At 23.1% G+C, this 25,042-nt stretch overlaps 6 protein-coding genes across 6 annotated transcripts; 3 read left to right on the top strand and 3 right to left on the bottom strand.

Annotated features, from left to right (window-relative positions):
- Positions 1 to 861: 861 nt before the first annotated feature.
- PY17X_0719000 (conserved Plasmodium protein, unknown function) lies at positions 862 to 6,668 on the top strand (the record flags this gene model as incomplete). Its single annotated transcript, XM_022955574.1, has 2 exons — positions 862 to 6,468; positions 6,618 to 6,668. The coding sequence occupies 2 exons, from the start codon at positions 862 to 864 to the stop codon at positions 6,666 to 6,668; spliced, it is 5,658 nt and encodes a 1,885-aa protein (XP_022811835.1).
- Positions 6,669 to 7,520: 852 nt separating this feature from the next.
- On the bottom strand, positions 7,521 to 8,581 carry PY17X_0718900 (small GTP-binding protein sar1, putative; the record flags this gene model as incomplete). The annotated part of the gene is made up of 3 exons (XM_022955573.1): positions 7,521 to 8,017; positions 8,315 to 8,376; positions 8,565 to 8,581. The coding sequence occupies 3 exons, from the start codon at positions 8,579 to 8,581 to the stop codon at positions 7,521 to 7,523; spliced, it is 576 nt and encodes a 191-aa protein (XP_022811834.1).
- Positions 8,582 to 10,943: 2,362 nt separating this feature from the next.
- On the bottom strand, positions 10,944 to 11,819 carry PY17X_0718800 (prohibitin-like protein PHBL, putative; the record flags this gene model as incomplete). The annotated part of the gene is made up of 1 exon (XM_725715.2): positions 10,944 to 11,819. One exon carries the CDS (start codon positions 11,817 to 11,819, stop codon positions 10,944 to 10,946), a length of 876 nt encoding a protein of 291 aa, XP_730808.2.
- Positions 11,820 to 13,558: 1,739 nt separating this feature from the next.
- PY17X_0718700 (repressor of RNA polymerase III transcription MAF1, putative) lies at positions 13,559 to 14,257 on the top strand (the record flags this gene model as incomplete). The annotated part of the gene is made up of 1 exon (XM_725713.1): positions 13,559 to 14,257. The coding sequence occupies one exon, from the start codon at positions 13,559 to 13,561 to the stop codon at positions 14,255 to 14,257; it is 699 nt and encodes a 232-aa protein (XP_730806.1).
- A 441-nt stretch (positions 14,258 to 14,698) lies between these two features.
- Positions 14,699 to 18,416, bottom strand: PY17X_0718600 (histone acetyltransferase, putative; the record flags this gene model as incomplete). Its single annotated transcript, XM_022955570.1, has 4 exons — positions 14,699 to 14,735; positions 14,964 to 15,016; positions 15,275 to 17,995; positions 18,141 to 18,416. The coding sequence occupies 4 exons, from the start codon at positions 18,414 to 18,416 to the stop codon at positions 14,699 to 14,701; spliced, it is 3,087 nt and encodes a 1,028-aa protein (XP_022811833.1).
- A 2,292-nt stretch (positions 18,417 to 20,708) lies between these two features.
- Positions 20,709 to 24,398, top strand: PY17X_0718500 (DNA replication licensing factor; the record flags this gene model as incomplete). The annotated part of the gene is made up of 1 exon (XM_725709.2): positions 20,709 to 24,398. The coding sequence occupies one exon, from the start codon at positions 20,709 to 20,711 to the stop codon at positions 24,396 to 24,398; it is 3,690 nt and encodes a 1,229-aa protein (XP_730802.2).
- Between the last annotated feature and the right edge of the window lie 644 nt (positions 24,399 to 25,042).

Genomic DNA, 25,042 nt, shown 5'->3' with positions numbered 1-25,042 from the left:
TAGTATTCTTTTTGTATATTAATTTATGTTCCCTTCCAAATTATTAATAAAAATAATATACACCATAAAATATACAAGTTTATTATCTTTAAGAATGAGAATGTTATGTGTGTATGAAGAAAGAGGAAAACAAATATACATATACAAGCATGAAAATTTAGATATACATTAATTGTACATATTTTATTCCCTCCATTTTTATAGTCTAAATATAAATAATGTTTATATAGCTATTTAATAAAAAAAAAAAAAAAAAAAAATTAAGGTAAATATAGCTATTGTTTGGGTTTGGGTTTGTGCTTTAGCAGAAACAACAGTTTTGTGTCATTTTCGGTTGATTATTTATTTAGGTATGCCATTTTTATTCTTTTAATTGGTATACATATCACAATAAATATTTTATATTATTACTTTTTTTTTTGTTGTTCACTTTCGAGGTAATTTTACCTGAACAAATATTTCATGGTCAGGTGAAAAAAAAAAAAAAATATAGGGCGTTCATAAATTTGGGTAATTTAAAAAAATATTTAAATATTGGGGATTATTTTTTGTAAGTCATTTTTTTTCATTGTAAAAAAAAATATAATTAGCTAATAAATAAAGATAAATTAAGCCATATTAATATTTTCATAAAAAAAAAAAAAGTGTTAATAAAAATTTTCCATTAATAACTATCAACATGTAAAGAAAATAGTCACATATCCGTATGAACACAAGTACATATATAAATGTTTCCTTTGATAAAAACTAAATGGGATAATATAGTTGAGATATTATAGCTATTATTTTCAAAGGGAATAGAAAGGTGCCCCCTATTTATAAAAATAGTAAAATAGGAATAGCAACATAACAAAATAACGGATGGAAGAAAAGCTTGATTTACATATCTATCCATTATACCGATTAAAAGTGTATAGTGAGCCAAATCAAATTGATGTGAAATTGAAAACATTAAGTGTTAATAATAATTTGAAAGAAAATGAACAAAGCAATATATTTGATTATCAAACAAAAGCTATTAATTATCCTTATATGGTATATGATTCATTAAATTCAAATATTTTGTACGAAATAAAATCTTATTATGGAAGTGACAAATTATATGATATAGTCAAATTAGCAGATCCTAAAAATCCAGAAATTAGTAGAGAAAATGTATTCGGTCATGATAACGAATCTGATAATATTGTGGGTTCTAGTAATGAAGATGTGAATGATCAAGACACATTAATAAATAAAAAAAAGAAACGAGGAAGAAAAAAACAAAAAAAAATATTTAAAATTAATAGCAATTCTAGTAGTGAATTATCTAGCGATTCAACTGATAATAGTTTTATTTATAGTGACGCTAGTTATGATAGTAATCAAAGTAAACAGAGTTTTTTTGGAAATGAAAAAAGAAATTCGTATAATAAAGTTAAGAAGTGCAAAAGTACTGAACAGATGCAAAAAGATGGGTATAAAGAAAAATGTAGCCAAAATGCACATAAGGAAAAATGTAGTCAAAATATAATAAACTTTGTATACAATTCAATGGAATATGAAAAAGGAGTAAGAGATAACAATATTATAGTGACTACACCTAACGATATAATAAATACACTTGGAACTTTTTATATTGAAAAAAATGCATATATAAATAAAAACTATTCATATGACATAAATTTTAGACAAAAAATACCAGTTTTAATTTTTCCAACAGGGTTTTTTAATAATAATATACAAATTATGGAAGTTGATATAGATGATTGTATATATGATGAAGAATATTGCCAAAAACAAAATAATTATGAACATATTTATAATGATCCAAGGATATATAACAATATAGATAATATTCCTGTTAATATAAAATTAAATTTTAGTAAAAAAATAAAAATTATGCCTAGTAAATTATTAAATAATGATAAACACAGTTTAAAAAGATTACCATCATTTTATAATATACATAAAAGAATCAAATTAGCAGAAAAATATAATAAAAAATATGTCTATAAAAATAAATATAAATTAAATACAGATCAAAATTTAGAATTTAAATTGCATAGACATGAAACTGAAAAACATCAAATTGCACACAGTTCTATGAATAAATATTTAAAAATAAAAGAAATAAAAGTAGATAATAATAATATAAATGAAACTGTTGTATATACAAGAAATGATATAGGCCTTTTTATTTTTTACGTAAATTTTTATGAAAATGATTCAAAATTTAACAATATAAACACATTTAAACTACGAAATAATAATGATGATGATAATAATGATAATGATACCGATTCTTTTGAAGTGTTCAATTATAATATTAAAATAAAAAGAGATATACAACTATTTGATAGACTGTTTCAAATATATCCTAGTTCAACAGCATTTGGAAAATGTTATTTTTTAGGAAATAATAATAGTATATATACATATGATTTGAATTCAGATACTATTAATTTAACAGATTTGAATATAATTGAAAGTTCTGAATCTAATAAAAATTCTAAATATAATATAAAATTTATATGTTTATGTGATTTAAACGATGATAATAATATTTTATTGGGTTCAAAAAATATATATGTATATGATAAAAGATGTAAAATGATAACAAGATTTAATACTAATATTGGGTTAACTAAAAAAATTTTTAAAAATAGAATATCTTATACAACATATTTAAATACTAATGCAAAAAATATAAGTGGGAATCAAACTTATAATACATATGCAGAACATAAAAGCCGTCAACATTTTAATAGAAGCTATACTGCTATAGAAAAAAATCCAGATTATCCTTATATAATTGCATCTGTAAATGCATCTTTTAATAATATCGAAATTTGGGATATAAGAAACCAATTTGAACCCATATTTATATTTCCTTTAAATATATCAGAATTTGTTTCAAATTATTTTAGATACATTGAATGGATAAAAATAAATCCAAGTTTTAATAATAAATTTCACAAAAATAATGCATATAATTTATTTACATTTTCTTATTACCAACATATGGTATATGTAAGAAAAATTATTATTTATGATAATTTTACTAAATACAAAGATTTGGGTATCCAATCATATACTAACAATCAACCCTTAGATTATCTTAACTATAAATATAATTATAATTTTTCAGAAGCAGATCCTGAACCCGTTTACAAAAATTTAACTAGTTCAAAGCAAACTACATCTGATATGGATACCAACAAAACAAAGGAAAATGCTAATTTAAAAAAAAACGAAGCAGACTTAAAAAAAAACGAACCCGATTTAAAAGCATCAAATATACACATAAGAGAAAATATTTCCATGAATCACATATTTAGTTATCGAAGTGTTAAAATGCACATTTCAGATTCTTTCATTTTAGATGCAAGTAAATATAATCAGATGCAGAAAAATAAAATGAATTTAATAAATATAAAAAATGACGAAAATAAAGTAAATTCAATAAATACAGATATGTATAATATATTTTTTGGGTTATATGGAGTAACATGTGTAGAATTTGTTATCCCAACTTTATATTGCTCAAAAATGGAAAATGCCAAACAGAATGGCAAACAGAATGGCAAACAAAATGGCAAACACAATTTAGAAAAAAGAAACTATTATGATGAAGAAAAAACTGAGATATATACTTATTATATTAAAAGAAAAGAGAATCAAAAAATCGAAAAAAAAAGACAAGAAGTTAAAGGTATAAAATTTGATTCTATTCAATTCATTTTTCATATAAATTCAGCAGGACATATTTTTTGTACACCCTTAAATTTAAACATAAAAAAAATAGAATCAAATAAATTAAAAAATTGGATGCCAATAAATAAACTATATCATACTAATACATATAAAAATGAAAATATAGAAAATTTATTTAACCAACTTATAAATATTTTAGAAAATTCAAATTGTTCAGAAAATATACAATCATCATCTAATAATGAAAAAAATTCAGATTTAAAATTAGACTATAATTATGAAGATTTATTAAATTTTCAAAATAAAAAAGAAAATATAGAACCAAACAAACAAACAAATAATAACAATGAATTAAAAGGTGATTTATTAAATTTAAATAAAAATAATTTAGATGTACTAAAAAATTATGCATCTAATTATTCAAATATATCTAATGATACATTTTCAAAAATATTTAATTTAATTACAAAAAATAAAATCCTTATTTTAAAAAATAATTATAATTCTATACAAATAGTCAAATATAACTCTAAGCATATATATCAACATTTTTTTGGGAAACTAAAAAAAACAATAAAAAGTTTGTCTAAAATGCATACAACCCAACAATGTAGTGAAGATATCCTACTTCCATTTATTAGTGAAGATATTAACGAAAACAAGATGGAAGGGTTATCCCATGATGCCAATATAATCGCCACAGATAGCCAAGTTGAAAATATGTTTGCCAAAAGTGGCGATGGCAACAATTTGCATACAACCAAAATAATGTCAAACTTAATTGTTGAGAATATAAAAAGCATGTCTACATATAACAAAAAATATGCTGGCAATGTTGGAAATACTGGCAATGTTGGCAATGCTGGCAATACTGGCAATGCTGATAATATTGGCAATACTGGCAATGCTGGCAATGCTTGCAATACTGGCAAAAAAAGAGTGTACCCACAATATAACAATGTGCAAGTGCTATATGCAAAAGATAATCTAACTGAGAGATGTTCCGAAAATAACATTAAAAAGGAATATAAACATGAAATATTAAAAACATATGTATTAGATAAAGGATTATATATTAAATTGAATAAAATTATAAATACAATTTTTGGAGAAGATCAAAAATCGATCGCTACTTTTCATTATAATCATTTTTTTTATGTACAAACATTAGTGAATCTAAGATATTCTGCATATAATTTATCAGAAAAAATGATTAATAAATATTTAGATGATAGTTACCCTTTTGTGACATATTCTCCTAATTTTCAAGCATCTAGAATTTTAAAAAATAAAGAAAATAAAGAACATATTACAAATTTTTTTTATTCGAACCCTTTTAATTTGCTTGAATTTACTCTACACAAATTGGAAGACAAAAAAGAATTAAAAAAGAAACAAAATGAAAAACAAATTGAAGATATGTATTTATATGATGATGAAATAAATTCTGAACAAAATATTAAAAATAAATATGAAACAAATAATAATGCTACTACACAATATGAATACTTTTCGAATTTAAATATCACAAATTTGTGTGATTCACCAGATTATCAAAATTTGGATAATTATTCATATTCACAATTTAAAGATAATGAAAAAAATGAACAAAATGAAGAAAATGAAATAGAACCAAAATATTCTATATCCATTATAAAAAATATATATGACATAAAAGAGTTACTTGAATTGTATAATGAAAAAGGAATTGTCTACATTTTAAATGTTATGACCAAGTTGAAAAAAATGCAAAAATTGCAAAAAATGCAAAAAATGCAAAAAATGCAAAAAATGCAAAAAATGCAAAAAATGCAAAAAATGCAAAATAATAATAGTAATAGTAGTAGTAAAAAAAGGAAAAAAAACTGGAAGAGTTGCAAAAAGCTAAAAAACACAATTAATGAAATTTCAAAAGAACTAAATAAATGTGTACCTACAAAAAACTTCTTTTTTTACGAATCTCCAATATGTTATTGTTTATACAATAATGATTATAATAATAAAATGCAATATAATACATATATAAATTATTATGAGTTTCTTTTAAATGTTGTTTTATTTTTTAATAATACATTGTCAGTTATCAAACATGTCAAATTTTTATATCCAGATGGATGTAATAAATTTCCACATTCTTTAAAAAAAAAAAATAATAAATCAACAAGCATAGCAAAAGATGAAAATAACGATGTCAACCATTTTGAAAATAACGATATTAACCATTTTGAAAATAAATATGATATCTTTGAAAAACTTCGAAAAAGTGAGACGTGTATTATGGATAGTAATAAAAATAATGACCAATTAAAAAAGTTTAAAAAAAAAAATATATTATTTTTAAGCAAAGATATGACATATCAATGTTTTCAACATATATTACAAACTGAATATTATATACCAATTCCTAAATATATGAACAATAAAATAAAAATTAATGAGGATAACTTTTTATGTACCCCCATTACTTGTTTTAAAAATTACTCAATTGCTTTTTATAATAAAAAATTATTTGATATATATGATTCAATAAGTTTTAATAATTTAAAACATTTTGATATGCACACATATATACAAAATGAATATTTTAACATACATAAAAATCAAATACATTCTTTAGATATGTATGTTAATAAAAAAGAGACCAATGCATATAATAATGCAAATATAACTGGATATATAGGTGGATATAAAGTTGATTATAATTTGGTGAATAAATTGAAAGAACTTTGGCCATCAAACAACGAAAACTATAAATCAAAAGAAAATTATCTGGTAAGTTCACCAATTTTTATGAATATACAAAAAAAAAAAAAAAAAAAAAAAAAAAAAATTATATATTCTTTGAAAATGGCTATATGTATGTACATTTGTCAATTTTACATGTACTGTTCATAATTTTATGCTTCTTTTTTTATGCACAGGAAATGATAAAAAATCTCAAGAATAGGGAAAAATTTATTTTTTACAATTAAATTTGTCTTAAAAATTAAAATAGTATTTCCAGAAAAATTATTATAGAAACCTTGAATATTCTTCAAATATATACACACACATATATATGCAACATTGTTGACTGTCCTTTTTTGTTTTAATTTTTTATGTGCATTATTACATTTCACCATATATTATATGTATACTAAGATATATCATATTTATATGCATATTTTTACCGAATAATTAATTCCCCATTTTTATAATGGTTCCAAATTGTTTACACTTTTTATTCTTATTAAAACGTTTTCACCATTTTCATCATTTTCATCATTTTCACCATTTTCAACCATTTTCACCATTCCCAACATTTCCAACCATTTTTAAATTTGTTTTATGACACGCTCTTTGCACTATTTTTACATGTCCTGTTCATAATTTATACAACTTATACAATTTTTATACTTAAAAACTTGTTTGTTAAAAATAAAGTTTAAAATCAATTTAATTCAAAAGTAAATTTTTCTTTTTATCGCTACATACATAAATATATGTAAAAACCAAAAACGCATATATATAGATATATAATGAATATATCATCCGATTTGAAATAAATTAGACAAAAATTCTTGGGTAAATGTATATAAAATATAAGGTGATAATAATAAAATAAAGATGAAAAAATGAAAAAACAGGCATATGTTATTTATATAGGCGCTTTTCCCCTTCATAATATATATATATATCGCCCTCTTCTTACATTCATATAATAATATATAACTTTATATATACATATTATTCAAATTCTTTTTTTTTATATGAACGCATGCATATAAATTATGTGTTTTATTTATATATAATATATTTTGGAATAAATCATAATTTGTATAATCTTATGTTAAAAATTGAGATATCCATTTAAAGGCAGCTGCATATCCCATTCTTCTTATAACACTACACATAAATAATTCTACTGGTCTAACACCTGTACGTCCTTTGATATTACTAATTGTTGAATTTGAAAATAAATTTAAATGTTGTCTTAGTTCATCTTCACTTGCTGCATCAGGTTTATCTATTTTATTTCCTAATACCACAAATGGAACATTACTTAATTCTTCTGTTTCTAATAAATGTTTTAATTCTTCTCTTGCTTCATTAAATCGTGATCGATCTGTTGTGTCAATCATAAATACAACTGCATCAACTGCTGCAAAATAATCTCTCCATATTCTCCTTGCTGTTTCATGACCTCCCAAATCAAATGTTTTAAATCTGATTTTTCCAACAACTAATTCTTCTGAATGTGGATGTAAAGTTGGAACATGTTGAGCAACTCTATCATCTTTAAGCATATGCAATAAGGTCGTCTTACCAGCATTATCCAATCCTGAAAAAAAAATAAAAAAAAAAATAAAAAATAAAAAAATAAAAAATATAAAATATAAAATATAAAATAAAAAATACATTTTTACCTGCACGTGCATATTTTTATGCGTATATATTATGTACAATATCATAAAACAAAAACAAGCGCAATAAAATTATTGCGATATGTACAATTTGAAAAAAAAACATTTCTACTACATAGCACGTGTTTAGAATACAGCTTTGATCGCGTTTGACCAAGTATATGTATATATGTATGTGTATATATATATGCATATTTTTTTATTTTTTGCCTTACCCAAAAATAATATTCTAGCGCTCTTTTGTGATAACCCTAAATGGGCCAAAATGTCTCGAAACCTAACAAATTATAATAATATGTACAATCATAAGGAGTGGTAATAAAAAGAATAATTTAGGCAAATAACATTCAGGGAATCGTACAAAACATATATTAGGGACAAAAGTTAATTAAAAAAGAAAAAAAAAACACAAATACACACAGATTTTATACTTGACATTTATAAACGCATTATAATTTAACTCACCAATTTATTATAAACATTTTTATTCACTGTTGTAAATATTATATATTTGTTTATTAAATCTGCTAATTTTAATTATATAAGTATTTTTTTATTTTTTTTACAACAAATAAAATCACTTAAAAAAAAAAAATCTATACATAAAAAAATGTAAAAAAAATAATATACTTTATTATACTATTAAAATTTATGATAATTAAACATTCCCATTGGTACAAGCATTTATTATTAAAATGGTGTGATGAAGGGGCAAGGGAAAAATGTAAATATTTTTTTTTTTTTACAAAATATACATTATAACCATGTCAAATTAGGCAAAGAAGTTCACATTCCATTTTATTTTATTTTTAGTTCATTTTTTTTTATTCACTAAAATTTTATTTACCCATACATACTTAATAATATACATACATACATTATGTTAAAAATTTACAGTTACGCTTAATTAAATTTGCATACGCATAATTATGCATATATACTAAAAAAAAAATTAGTATTCAGTAAAATACAAATTGTTTAAAATATATATATATCAATGCATAAATAATACGGCACGTGTAATGTATTTTCAATATTTTCCCCATTTTTTTTTTTTTTTTTTTTTTTTTCTTAACATTTCTTTTTATTTTTTTCAAAAAAATAATAAAACATTTCAGATTTTTTCCCGTGTTATTATTATTTTTTTTTTTTATTGTATTTAAAAAGGGGGAAGGAAATATGATATTGTAATCATTTTATTTAAACCAGTATTCCTTCATATATTTTTATAGTATATAAAATACAATTTTTTTTTTTACAGTTATTTTTCTCTGTTTGTTAATAAGGGGTGTATATACACTATTTGTGCGACATTCATTCCTTTAATTTTAAATTATTTATGTGCCTCTTTTTCTCCTTTTTTTTCCAAAACTAAATATGCATATATATGCAATACATATTTGAAAACCTCAGACCAGTGAATTATAATACATATTGTATATCCCCTTTTACATTTCAGCTTACTCTCAAAATATTCGCACACACATATATGTATTTACATGCACGTGTACATGCAAATATGTGTGCGTGCATTTTATGCTTATCTCTAACACGCAATACGCATTTATTAATTATGAATTAAAATAGCATGCTAAGTTTGCTAAGTTTAAAAGGAATACTTTCTCTTATTCATCCTTTGAATATTCAAAAAAAAAATCATCCATTTTATATTTTGCAACATATTGAATATATAGCTACACGTATTTCTACATGACCACAGCCAAAAAAAAAAAAAAAAAAAAAAAAAAAGACAAATAGCTACCTAAAATAATTACTATACAAATATATTTGTTTAAATGAGATTAATAACCAAAACATAAAATCTAACAAATTGTTAATTATGCATTAGAAAGTTTTGATATGAATAAATATAATGTGCACACAATTCAAGCTGACAAAAATCTTATTAACCATTTTAAACAATTTTCAATTAAAAAAAAAAAGTGAAATAAAACAAGCATAGTAACACATGTACAATATAATCCATTTATACATGTATTGCACATAAAAATAGATATATATTTATGTACAAGTCAGAAAAAATGGGAAACAGATTAATAAAAGAAAAACAAATCGATATTTTTCGAAAAAAAGGAGATATATTAAATACGAGAAATTTTAAAGCTGTTCATGTTGAAACGGTATATCCTCCAATGAAAACGTCAACAAAAATATCTGTATGCCGATGTTGGAAATCTAACAAATTTCCATATTGTGATAATTCACATCAAAAATTGCAACAACAAGGTGTTATATGTGGTCCACTACTTTTAGAAGTCAGAAAAAGTAATGCTATTCGTTTAAATTAACAAAATATATGATAGAGTGAAAATATAAAGTTAAATAAATGTGTTACACACAATCACTTAAATAGTTTCAAATATTTCCACAATTAGGAATAAAATAATAATTATACAAAAAAATATATATAATTTCAAAATGGAAAAACATTATAAATTCAGCCAAAATAAAAAATAAATTCTTTTGCATATTTTTTAAATTTAAAACAATCTCAAAAAAATTAATTGTATATTTTTAAGTTGTGACTTATTTTACATTTTATTTTTTAACTAACCATTTCAAAGTATTAATTTGTTTTGTAATTTTCAAATTAAAAAAAAAAAAAAAAAAAAAAAAAAAAAAAACTTAACTTAAAATTAAAAGTTATTGAATTTGCAAAGTATTAGGACAAAACATGCCATTACAAAATTGGCATATTTGTGAGTTGTATGAAAAGTGAAATAAATAAAATGTTAAGATAACGTTGGATAGTGTTGGATAATGTTAAGATAACGTTGGATAACGTTGGATAATGCTATATTTAAGATGTGATATACACCATTTTTAGCTTTCTTCATTTACGGGTTCAAATGATAATAACACATCTAATATAACTATTTTGTGAAAAATAGAAGTGTCATAGAATCTATCTACAATCTCATCAATTATATCATCTGGAGATATTTCATTTATTGAATCAGATTTATTTTTATTTGAAATTATAAAACTATCAAGTTTGTAATTTTTTATAACATTTTTTATATCAATATCTAATTCTTTTTTTATAAAATTTGTACTATAATTTACACCAAAAGAACTATAAATTTCTCGAATGAATGGAATTTTGGGTTTAAGTTTGATTTTTAATTTAACTTGAACTTTTTTTTTATCATATGTTTCATATATATTTGTATATTTTTTATGAATAGGAATAATTCTTATAAATATAACATTATATTTTATAGGGTTAAAAAAAAATGTCATTAAATCATCATATATATATGGCAAAACTGTTTTATCTTTTTTATTTTCTAATAAACATATATAACCTTCTGGAACTTTTTGAAGAGTACAATAAAAAAATAATGATATAATAAAACAAGTTATTCCTAAAAAACAACTTTTTCCACTTTTGAATTTTATTTCATTTTTTTTTTTTAATTCATTATCTCTTTTTTCTATATTTTTATTATCTTTATCAGGGTTTATTTCTAATTCATTTCTTTCCTTATTTATTTTATTACTATAATAAAAATGATATATATTTTTTTTATCACTATTTAAAATTATATTTTTATAATTTTTTGTGAAAAAAACAAAATTTCTTTTAACCCTCAAATTATAAAAATAATATCTCATCCTCCACATATTGTTAGACTTATCAAATTTTACACAATTTATAATTCCTAATATTTTTTCTTTCATTTTTATAATTAACATATATTTTTAAATCATGATAAAGAGGAAAGGAAAGGGGGGAGGAATGTGATATATCATTATCCGATATTTAATTTTCATTCATTTTATATACAATCATAATCATATTTTGTATGTCTTAAACTTTTGTGAATATAAATTTGCTATTTGGGAAATCGAGCCAAAAAAATAATTAGCCTCCCGCCTGTAATACAGCACGTTGCTTCGGCTTCGTTTGGTTCGCCTCTTTTGCTTCGCCTCTTTTTCTTCGCTTCGTTTTGCTTCGCTTCGTTTGCTTCGCTCGCAATGGCGGTAAAAGTTGAAAAACAAAAGAATCAAAAAAAAAAAATATGGAATAATTTATCGTTATTTGGAAAATATGATCATAAAAAAAATATAAAAAATATTGTTGCTTGATAGATAATAATAAACAAATTAAAAACAATTATAATTCATATACACATATAATATATGTTATTGATATTTTAATTGGCTACTAACACATATTATGTTGTTAATAAATATATTAACATTTGTATGCTCCGATAAAAGAAGCCTTTTTTTTTTTTTTTTTTTTGCCATAAAAATTTATATGTAATTAAAATAAAAACGTCGAAAATGTTTTAGTTATTTCTTAAATTGTTTTTTGTGAATTCAAACGTAAGAAATGTACATGTAAAAATATGTAAAAATGTAAAAATAATTTTTTTTTTATTATAATTTTTTTTTTTTACTAAATTTCCATTCCTTTATTTTAAAGATTGTTTCGTTAGGATGTAAAAAAAAATCGTTTATTTTTTTTGTACTAAGAACAGAAATATAAAAGGAGAGATACAAAATAAGAGAAACAAAATAAGAGATAAAATAAGAGAGATAAAATAAGAGATATAAAAAGAGAGATATACGAATTTGCAAAGAGTATACACATTTATTTTTTGTTATTATTATAATTAAGTAGATACATTTTATAATAACAAAACAGTTTTTATTCACTGCCTACTTATTAATGTGGTTCCGTGTTTACCCTTTCATTAGTATATATGTTTATTGATAGATTTGATATTATTTTAGATGTGTAAATATGTACAAGACATAACTTTTAATATTGAATGGGAATATAGTTATTTATCATATCGAAATTTACTATGTATATACATTTTTTTAAATTTGTTAATATCTTTTTTATTCTATACAAGTTTAAATGTTTTAGATTTTTTTAAACACACATTAAAAGTCTTACAAACTGTTTAATACATTATTATTCATTGTTCTCATTTTTTCTCATTTTTTCTCATTTTTTTGTTCTCCATCTTTTCTCATTATTTCTTCTCATTATTTCTTCTCATTCTTTTTTATGTTTTTTATTTTTATTTTTATTTTTATTTTTATTTTTTTGTTCTTTATTTTTTTGTTTCGTCTATAAATGACCCTAAGTCCAGGCGAGAGGAACTTTGTTTTATCCCATTTTGTATCCCCATTTTTTCGCCTTTTTTTATCCCATTTTTTCGCCCTTTTTTCGCCCCTTTTTTTCGTCCATTTTTGTGATACTTTCGAGTTTTCAACTTTGTATATCTGTTAATAATCTATTTATATCTAATAAAAATAAATTTGTATATCTCCTTTAGATCATTCTCTATCTTTATTCATCATTTAAAAAAAAACAAAAACAAAAAAAAAAAAAAAAAAAAACAGATATTTATATACATAATAATGTGTGTACAATTAATAAACTCTTCAGTAAATTCAAAAACCAAAAGAAAAAAATGATAAATTTAGATATCGAGAACCTTAATGATATTAATCTAATTTTAGAAAAATTAGATGCCCATGATCGATTTATCGAAGCTACTATTGAACTGTTTGAAGCAGATAAATATAATAACAATAATTGTGAGGGTTGCAATTGTGAAGGAGCCAATTTTGAAGGGGCCAATTATGACCGTTGCGCTATTAAGAATAAAAAGCAAATCCAAGATATAGTAAATAATAAAGAAAAAACATATATTCTGTCAAATATAATAAATATATTAAATTATGTTTTTCCAGATTATGAATTTAAATATCTAAACAACTCAAATTATAAATCTATAAAAAATTTAAATAGTGTTATAGATAATATAAATTATAATTTATTTTATTTAGTTGAAAATATTTATCGAGGTTTTAATAAAAAAGTATGGAAATTATTAAAAGAACTAATTGATTTTAAATCTTGTGATATATATACATATTTAAATAATACTGATAAAGATCCATATATAGATAAACAAAGCATTTCAAGTTTTAATTATTTTTTTTTTGCAAAAAAAACAAAAAGAATATTATTTATTTCATGTATAACGAAACCAAAATATAAAAATCAAAATGACGAAGATTTTAACAATATATATATGACAATTCAAGATGAACCTTCTATTAATCCTCAAAATGATTATGACGAAAATTGTTCATCTAGTTCGTAACACTCAAGTTTAAAAAAAAAAAAAAAAAAAAAAAAAAAACACAAGCTTATTATGACAATATATTATCTAGAAACTGACAAAACGAATATCATGCATCTGATTCTTTTTTATCCATTTCACCGTTAACAAATAAGCACACTTATTTTATCTGTATGTGTCTGCGTCTGTGTCTGTGTCTGCATCTGTATCTGTATGTTCTACCTTTTTATTTTTTATTTTTTATTTTTTATTTTTTTATTTTTTTTTTCTGTAAAGGCTATCGCGAAAAAAAATATTTTTACACAAAATATTTTTACACACAATATATTTACACACAATATATTTGCATTCCTTCATCTTCACTTTTTAATATGAGTCCAAATTGTTAAGGTTGTAAATTGTCAAGGTTGTGAATTGCTAAATTGGCAAAATTTTCTCTATCAACTTGCAACTTGTTCCTTATTAAAGTGGATATAGCGACCTCAACTTTTTGATGGTTCTGTGCAGGCAAAAAATGAAAGAAAAGAATAAAAAATGATAAAAAATTAAAGAATAAAGAATAAATAATAAAAAATAAAAAATAAAGAATAGCCATAGCCATAAAGGCTGGTGACCCGCTTGGCTAATAATGTCACCTATTTGTATTTTCGAAAAAAGAATTCCAATTTTTTTTATTTTTTTTTTTATTTTTTTTTTATTTTTTTATTTTTTTTCATCTCAGAATTACCTGTAATATACTTTGCACTGCTTCTTCCACAACTTGTTTAGCTCCTCCTTTACCTAAAAAAAAAAAAAAAAATAAAAAATAAGCAAGCATAATGAAGCAATAGGCAAGCATAATGAAGCAATAAGCAAGCATAATGAAGCAATAGGCAAGCATAATGAAGCAATAAGCAAGCATAATGAAGCAATAGGCAAGCATAATGAAGCAATAGGCAAGCATAATGAAGCAATAGGCAAGCATAATGAAGTAGCAAATCGCCAAACTTCGCACAAGTGATAAATGTAAGCCAATTCGGCATTCCTCTTTAAGCATACATAATCTCGGAAAACGTCACTAGACATGCAGTTTGTATTTTTGTTTATCAAACTCCCAATGTAGTCGCTTTTTATTCGTTTTTTAATTTTGATTCGAACATCTTTACATGCATCTGAAGCTTCGAAATATTCCATTGAATTTACTAAATTCACATTTTCATTTTTTTTCTCTTTTTTTCGAAGATGAACATATTTATCTTCATTTTCAATATATAAAGGAGCAGGATATGGTAAAACACCCGCTAAAGATATGGTTTCAATCATTCGTATAATTTGTTTATTAGTTTCTTTACACACTTTTATAAATTTCTTTTTATCTAATTCTACATGTTCTTTTTTGATATTCTTTGTCTTTAAATATTCATCAGGATATAATATAGTCGGGTTTATAATATTTAAATCAATACATATTTTTATTGTTATAATATCTCTTAAATGTGTAAAAGATGCTGCTGGATCTTCAACAGTAATTTCTTTTATATTAGAATTAATAATAGATAAATGGTAAATTTTTTCTAAAACCTTCATACCTAAACCTTTATTTTGCATAGGTGGAAAAATTAAAAATTGAGATATTCGATTTCTATCAAATTGAAATGTAAAAAATGTATATGTTGTTGCTAATCCAAATAAATAATAATAATATAAATATTCTGTAACATCTTCATTAGTATCTTCTTTATTAATATCTTCTTTATTATTTCCTTGTCGACTATCACTATTGCTTCGTCTTCTTCCTTTTTTATTTTTTGTTTGATCTATTATTATTTTTTTTTTTGCATCAACTATATTCATTACAGATCCTGAACTCTCTTCTTTAGATTTTACTATTTCGCAATTTTTGCCACTTTCAATTTTATCACAAATTAATAAATTTTCATCATTCTTTAAATCGGAACATAAATAAACAACATCATATTTTTTATGAAAAGAATAATAAGCTTCTTCTTCTTTTTCATATTTATTATTCAACGTATCATTAATAACTTGCATAACTACCTCACGGGTAAGTACATATTCTGTTTCTTTCATCTCAATTTTGTTGACATCTTTATTTTCAGCATTTTCACCATTTTCACCATTTTCACCATTTTCAGCATTGCCAACACTGACAACATTGACAACATTTTTTATCTGACCACTTTCATTTGTATTACCTTCACCTTTTTTAGCTCGCTTACTCTTAGAATCTCTTCTTTTCACGCTTGAATTCATTTCACTAAACCCTCTTTTTCCGACATTTTTTATTTTTTCATCATTGTCACAACCATTTTTTTTATCATCTGTTTTGTTTCCAACAATTCCTCTTTCTTGATTTAAATAGGTATTTAGAGAATCTATAAAATTATTTTCACTAAAATTTTTCGTATTTTCTTGTTTAAATACTATATATGGAAGAATAACATTCCAACGACAATCATATTCAATGTTAGATGCACTTTCAATGAACCAATGATAAAACCATTCTACTTTTCGATGTAATAATTCAAAATTTGATTTTATTGTATAATCATATTTATTATATTTATCTTCTATTGTTCCTCTTTTTTTTTTTTTTTCTTCATCTATTTTTTCATTATTTTTAACATTTTCTTTTGGTTTCATCATTACTTTTTTAATAATTGATTTTTTACCTTCTTCTGTTTTTTCAACATTTTCTATATTCATATTTAATCTCATTTCAGATTCATTTGCTTTTTCAAGACTACTTGATTTTTCTTTCACATCTTTTAAAATAGTATCTTTTTTTTTCTTATCTTTTATGATATTTAAATATTCTCTATATAATTTTGATAAATCTTTTTCTGTAACATATTTTATAAATTTCTTTTTCCCTTTTTTATTATCACTATCAATTTCTCGATGTTTTATATTCTCTTCTGAAAATATATTCTCTCTACTTTTAACATTTAATTCGATACTTCCATTCTCTTTAACAACATTTTTTTCTTCTCCATCTGTTTTTTCATTTTCAATAGATGTACTACTATTGCTTAAACATATGTTACTATTGTTACTAGAAGTTTTATATGTACTATTAGAAACGCTTTCATTGTTTGAAATTTTATTATTACTATTATTTTCACATGTATTGTTGTCATTTTCATATGTATTACTATTATTATCATATCCGTTATTAGAATCTAAAGATTTTACCTTCCCATTTTCATTCACATTATCATAAATTTTACTCGACCCAGATTTGTCTAATCTAATAGAATTATTAATATTTGCATTATTACTTGCTTGAAGTAAAATATCAGTATTGTCACAAAAAGAATCACGTATAGTTCCAGATTCATCCAATATATTATTATTTTTATTTTTTAATTTAAAATATGTTTGTGAAAATCCACATTTTCTTATTTGCAAATATATTTTTTCACTAAGTTTTTTTTCATATATTACAAAACCAGGAGGAATATAATTATTTCTATTTACAATATTTTTATAATGTTTATCTTTTATACTTCTAGTTTTTTTTTGTTTATTTTTATCTTCTTTTATTTCGTTTCTTCTTAAAATATTTAAAAATTCTTCTTCAGATTCAATAAACCCTCCTGGATAAGGGGTAGTAATATACAAACTTTGCAAAAGCAATAACATAATATAATTATAATTTTCATATTGATCAGATATTGAACCACTCAATTTCATGTATACTTCATAGTTATCACATGTATAGTAAAAATCGATTTTCAGCGACTCGAACCCGATTACCTACAAGCAAAAGATGAAGGTACAAATAAACGGTGCAAAGTAAAAACGAATGACCATATGGCGAGCAAGGCCCGTCATGCACACCCCAAGTTAAATTCACTTCAAAGAAAAGTCATTTAACAAAAGACGCTTTGTGAAAAATTACCTGCTCACTGTCGCTAAAAAAATGATGGGTAAATAAAGGCTTAAAAGAATAGGTATTATTAAAATAATCTTTAGTGGAAATACAAGGATGAAACGTAATCGAATTTATAGCATTCAGTTTTGGAATACATGCATATGCATTAATGGACGGAAAAAAATTTAATGATAAATTTTGTAAATCTGCTGCACAATTTTTTATACAATTATAATAGTCCCTATCCATATCCTCATATTTGCTTTCTTGGACATTATCTATATTATTTATCTCGCTTTTCATTTTTACAAAAATTATTTATTCTAAAAATATATACATGTAGACACTTAAAATCTGCTCCGAGTTGTTCTATATATTTATAATACAAATATCTCTTTAAAATTACACACTAATTTAGTTTATACGAAAAATTTCTTACTTAGTCATAAATATACAAATACATAAATGGGCTAATAAATGACTCATCAAATGAATATGTGCATATATAAATTTCTATTTAGTTTACATTACTATGTATAGAGGAACGAACACAAACTATATACATGTGTGTACTATAGTTGTTCGGGCTTGTAAAATATTAAGCTCCTCGTTTTGTTAACAAAAAAAATATATAATAATAATGTTAATAAAAAAAATAAATGCTTGCTTACATTTAGTTAATAATACACAAGATACAAATGTAAAACACTTGTTACACTTGCAACAAAACACGAAAAAACGCACACCAAAAAATAAAAATAAAAATAAATATATATATATATATATATATATGGGTATATATTAATAATGCCTATAAATATATGCACATATTATTATATGGATATGTTCTTGTGACTTTAGTGAGCAGTCATGCAAATTATACACATATATAGCCACTTATGTACATTATGTATTTATTTAAAATTAAATTGTATAGTAAAATATTTACTATTCACAAAATAAGGGTGCAACAAAAAAACTTACTTAAGTAATAAATTGCCAAAACAAAGATAAACGTGTAAAAATACACAAAAGCTATAACTGTGACATATTTGTGGGGGAAATAAACATCTCAAAAATAAAATTAAAGGAAAAAAAAAAAGGAAAAAAAAAGAAAAAAAAAGGAAAAAAAAAAGAAAAGAAAATATTATAAGTCCAAGGGTTTTTTAAATAAATCCTGGAATAATTGAAAAGCCATTAATATATATATGTGTAAAAGCACAAAATATATATTTTATACTTAAAAAAAAATTTACGTTACAAAAATAAAACGCAATTACAATTTAGCTCATAAAGAAATCTAGCTTTTATTATATAATAAATAAAATATTATTATAATAATAATAATATAGTTGTATAATGAATATTTTCATATATTAAGGTGTATTATATAAGCCATACGAAATAGTTATACATTCTTAATATCATATTTTATTTTTATTCTCTTCCATGGCTTTCCTCCCTTTTTTGTATTATAATTTACTCGTTCATTTTATTATTTTTTTTCAAAATAATTCAAAGCTTTTACCATATATATATATCAACACATCGGGTTCATTTTCTTTGTAGCGCTACTGGCATTTATTTTTTTTTTACCGTTATGATTGGATTCCACATACACAAAAATAAACCTACTTCATACAAAAAATATATATACTATTTTATAAACACATGTTTTTATATATTAAAATATGCCATAAAAATAATAATTTTATCAATATGCTATTATATATATTTATTTAATAAAAAACATATATATGCATATATATATTATGTGTGTATATATGGCATGACTCAACCTTTCATTTTTCTCCACATTCCAATGATATATATAAAGGCCGTTCTATTTAATTCATTTGTCAGGTTTTTATGCTATTTTAATTTTTTAATTTTATAGAGATAGCTGTTTTATACCTTTTATTATTTTTTTTTATGACTTGTTCATAAAACTAGCTTATTATTTTTTTTAAAGATATCTTATTCTGCCATGTTCATGTGAAAAGTAGTCGACAATAAATAACATATTCGTCTACACTTACACACATAATACTTTTTTTAAGAAATAAACGGAAATTTAAGAAAAATTATAACAATATGAACAAATATATGCTATTATGGCTAGTTAAAAAAAAATATAATAATAAAATAAAAACAGTTCACACTATATATTATTATGAATTTTTTGGCTAGTTAACAATATTATAATTAATTAAAATTATATTTGATTTTATTCCTTTTGGGGAATATCCACATATGTCAATTTAATAGTTTTCCGAAAATATACAAAAAAAAATTTGTAAAAAATACATAAAATACCTATAAAAAGAAACATGAAAAAAAAACTGAAGCATACATACAAAAATTTTATTTTCATTTGTATGGTTATTGCTTATTTTGAATTTTTCAATGATACCGGTTTATCGTTTTTTATTTTTTGTTGAAACAAAAATTTCTTCATACATATTTTAAGTTATTATCTTATCTAATTTTGATTATTTTTATAACCATATACAAATGGTTGTTATCAGCCTTAACCATATCCCCATATAAATATACACACACACATATGCTTATTTACTGTTCATACCAGCAGTTATGTCACTCTCGAGCTCAGACTCTAGCATTTTTAGCGACACCGATTATGGTGGTAGCAGCGAAGAAGATGGTGATATTATCAACAGAGAGGAAACTGTAGAAAATGTGAAAATTTATAACAAGATATTAATAAAGCTATTTTTAAAAAATAAGAAATATTATGAACAAATAAAAACCATAGCTCTTAATTATATTAGTAAATTAGAGGATATTGAATTTTTTAATGTAGAAAAAATTGTAGAAGAAAAAAATGATCATATATACAATTTTTATTTTGATACATATGACGCAATTGAATATGGGGAAAATAAATTAATTTATTATATTCAAAATAATTTTCATAAATTTATTGATGTTATAAATAACTATTCCATTCCATTCTTCTTTAGACTCGTTTTTTTGAGTTGCTATTTTGAAGTTCTTCGAAATGAAGAAATAATGAGAAGAAATACGCCTAAAAAAAATCAAAAGAAACAACCTTATAAAGAAAATAATTTAGAAGATAATAATTTTGACGATCCTGATCAAAACAATGAAATTATTAAAAACGGAAATTTTAATTCTATAGACAACCTTATTAGAATGGCTGAAAATGATATGAACATTTCGGAAAAAGAAACGAATGCATATAACAAAGATAAAGAAAGCCCAAAAGAAGAAGCATTCACCAGTTTAAGTCAAAAATTAGATCAATCTAAGTCTAGTGATAATGATAATGATCAATCAAATGATGACAAACTGACAAAATCTAAACAACCTGCAAAAGATGAAAAAAAAGGAATACATTTTTACGATTTTATAGATTATGAATTTAACAAAGATAAGCAACTAATGGAAGAAATTGATTTATATAGTGCCTGTTTAATGAAAGGTATTTTACATTCTTATAAAAGTTTTGAATTTTTAAGAGACAGTAATATAAAATCAAAAATAAATAATTGCTTAAAAATAATATTTGATAAGCATAATATAAAATTGAAATGCCGAATTGTAAATGTTCCATTTTTACACAATATGCATATAAATAATTTGCAAGAAATAGAAAGTAATAAATATATTGGCAAATTTATAAGTACAGAAGGTATAATAACAAGAGTCGGAGAAAAAAAAATTTTAGAAGAATATAAAAAATATAGATGCATGAGCTGTGATCACATTATTAAAAAAAAAGCCATACCTGAATTATACTATAATACTCAGCCTGTTATCAAATGTCAAAATATTATAAATACAAATACTGATCCTCATAAAGTAGATATTATGCTATATAAAAATATTTTCAAAGGAAAAAACAAAGATAAAATAATTGGGAAAGGATGGACAAAAGGGGTAGCAAAGGAAAATAATTACAATAAAAATAAATACAGCATGAAATTTAAGATTCGAAAAAATAGTATGGATCATAATAATATTCAACCCGGGGTTGTATCTCAAAAGGTTTGCAACAAAACCAATTTTGAATTTTTAGAAAATGAAGTTCAAAGAGTCGATTACCAAGAAATAAAAATAAAAGAAACAAGCAATGCAAATATTCCATTTTCGATAACCGTAGTGGTATTAGAAAATTTGGTAGGAAAATATTATCCTGGAAAAAAAGTAATAATAAATGGAATAATTCTAAGGCGATGGAAAAGACTGTATAAAGATATTAGATGTGATACAGAATTATTTATCGAAGCTAACAATATTGAAGTTAATGAATTGGGAAATCCAAAAGGCAATGAAATATTAATAGACAATGATTTTACAAAAAGTGTACACAGCCTTATTAATGAATCTGAAACAGGTGTAAAATGGAAACGTCTAGATCAAAACAATACTATCCATAATATCTTATTAGAAAAAGAGAAATGTGGACATAATTTCCAAACAGATAATTGTCAAAATGATGTAATTTCGAATATGAATGGTTCAAAGATTGTAAGAGATACGTATATTACAGGAATGAATTTCCAAAATAGAGAAATAGAACGTGAAATAAATATTTTTGAAAAATATTGGTTTGCCTTTAAAGACAATAAAATTGAAGGAAAAAAAAATATATGTGAGAGTGTATGTCCTAATTTATACAATTGTAAAATATCTAAATTGTCAGTATTACTTGTTTTGATAGGAGGAAACAAAATAAATGAGTTTGATTCATTTTATACTGAAAATAATCGTTGGAAAAAATATTTCAACCGAAGTGAAGAAAATGATGAAAGTGAAGAAAATGATAAAAGTGGAGATAGTAATTTGCATGATAACATGACAAAACAGAAGAAAGGGTTCGAGAATGAACAAGATGCAAAAGCTACATTTTCAAATGATGATAATATATATATGAGACAAAATGAAAGGAAAAAAAAAAAAAAAAAAAATAATAATATACTTTATGATAGTTTGAAGAGAAAGGGGGGAAAAAGGTCGAAAAAAATTATAAATCCAATTTCTGTAGATAATTATCACAAAAGGTCATTATGTCATTTATTATTAGTTGGAAATCCAGGAACAGGAAAATCACAATTGCTAAAAGAAATAAAAAATCTAACAAATATATGTACTAATGTATCTGGAATGTTTTGCACAACAGCTGGGTTAACATGTGCAGCAATAAAAGAAGGAAACAATTTTATGTTGGAAAGTGGTGCACTAGTTTTAGCAGATAATGGTGTATGTTGTATCGATGAATTTTGTTTAATGAAAACGGAAAATAAAAATGCTATACATGAAGCCATGGAACAATTATCTATATCTATAGCAAAAGCGGGTATAGTAGACAAATTAAATTGCAGGTGCACTATTATCGGTGCATCAAATTTTGAAATACATAAAAATATGAACGGAACTATAGATAAATGTCAAGATCAAGTACTTATTATAAACCTTTCATATGCTTTACTAAGTAGATTTGATTTAGTAGTTATAACAGAAGATAATGATGAAACAGATGCTCGAGTTGCTGATTGTGTTTTGCGTCAGGGTGAAGATGAAACAAATTTGGAAAATAGAAATGATCATAACAAGGAGAAACTAAGAGAAGATCAAGAAACAGTGAATGGTGCAAAAATAATACACTTAGAAAATAATGGAAATGATGAGCTAGCCAAATATGAAAATGATGAGCTAGCCAAATGTGCAAATGATGAGCTAGCCAAATGTGCAAATTCTGAACAAGTAAGAAAATTTTGTGATACTAAAAAAAAAAAAATAACATGGCCTAGCGAAAAATTAAAAGAGTACATATATTATTTAAAAAATAATTTTTTTCCAAATTTCACAAAAAGTTCAAAATTAATTTTAATAACATATTATTCACATTTAAGAAAATATAATAATGGAGATAATGGAACAACCATTCGTTCGTTGGAAAGTTTGATCAGATTAAGTGAAGCTCATTCTAAATTGATGTATAATAATATAGTTACAACAGATGATGTTATAAATATTATTTTGTTAGTTGAGCTTAGTTTACGTAGTTATAAAATTGGTATTAAAATAAATGGAAATAATAATATTCTAATAGCAAAGACTGGAATTATTGAAAACTTAAAACAAATTTTATTAACATATAATCAGATGAATCATACATTCAAATTATTAGATGATATTTTGTTTGATAAAAATTTATATATTTATTTTAAATCTATAATTTTGAACAAGTTAGGTTTGTCGGAACAAGATGGTGTTGTTCACACTGACCTACAATAGGAATTTACACAAAAAAAAAAAAAAAAAAAAAAAAAAAAAAAAAAACTGTATTAAAATTTTTCTCTTATTTTTTAACCATCAAAATGGCTTTATTGTTATGTCAATTTTTTATGTCATATAATTCAATTCATTTGGCTAATCTCCTGTCCTTTTGTGACTTCACTTTTTAAATGTTTTTTTCTCACTCAGTTTGTTTATTTGCCTGTTTTCTTTTTATTTTCTTTTATTTTATAATTTTTTTATGTAAGACTAGCCATGTAACCCTTTTAAAAATAAAAATTGTTTTAGTTTTTACTAAGCGTCAATATTTTCCCTCGCAAAAAAATGGGCGAGATGTAGTTTTTCGAATGGGCGAGATGCAGTTTTTCGAATGGGCATATGATAGGAAATTTTTTTCGTCGCTGAATTGAATTTTTTTTAATTTCATTCTATTGCGAAAAATAAAATAAATAGGATGTATACAAATTTTAAAAATGTAATAAAATTTATGCAAAACAATTGATAAATAATATATATCCATAATTTATTAAAAAAATAATTTATTAGTTTGCTACTCCAGCTCGGATCACGACTAAACGATATGTCATAAAACGTCGCCATTCCCCAAACTGTTCCTTTTGTAAAAAAACGGAAAAAAAGGGTTG

This window comes from Plasmodium yoelii (assembly GCF_900002385.2).
Source record: "Plasmodium yoelii strain 17X genome assembly, chromosome: 7".
Lineage (NCBI taxonomy): Eukaryota > Apicomplexa > Aconoidasida > Haemosporida > Plasmodiidae > Plasmodium > Plasmodium yoelii.
The sequence above is the reverse complement of the archived record's forward strand: the minus strand, read 5'-3'. Positions and strand labels throughout refer to the sequence as shown.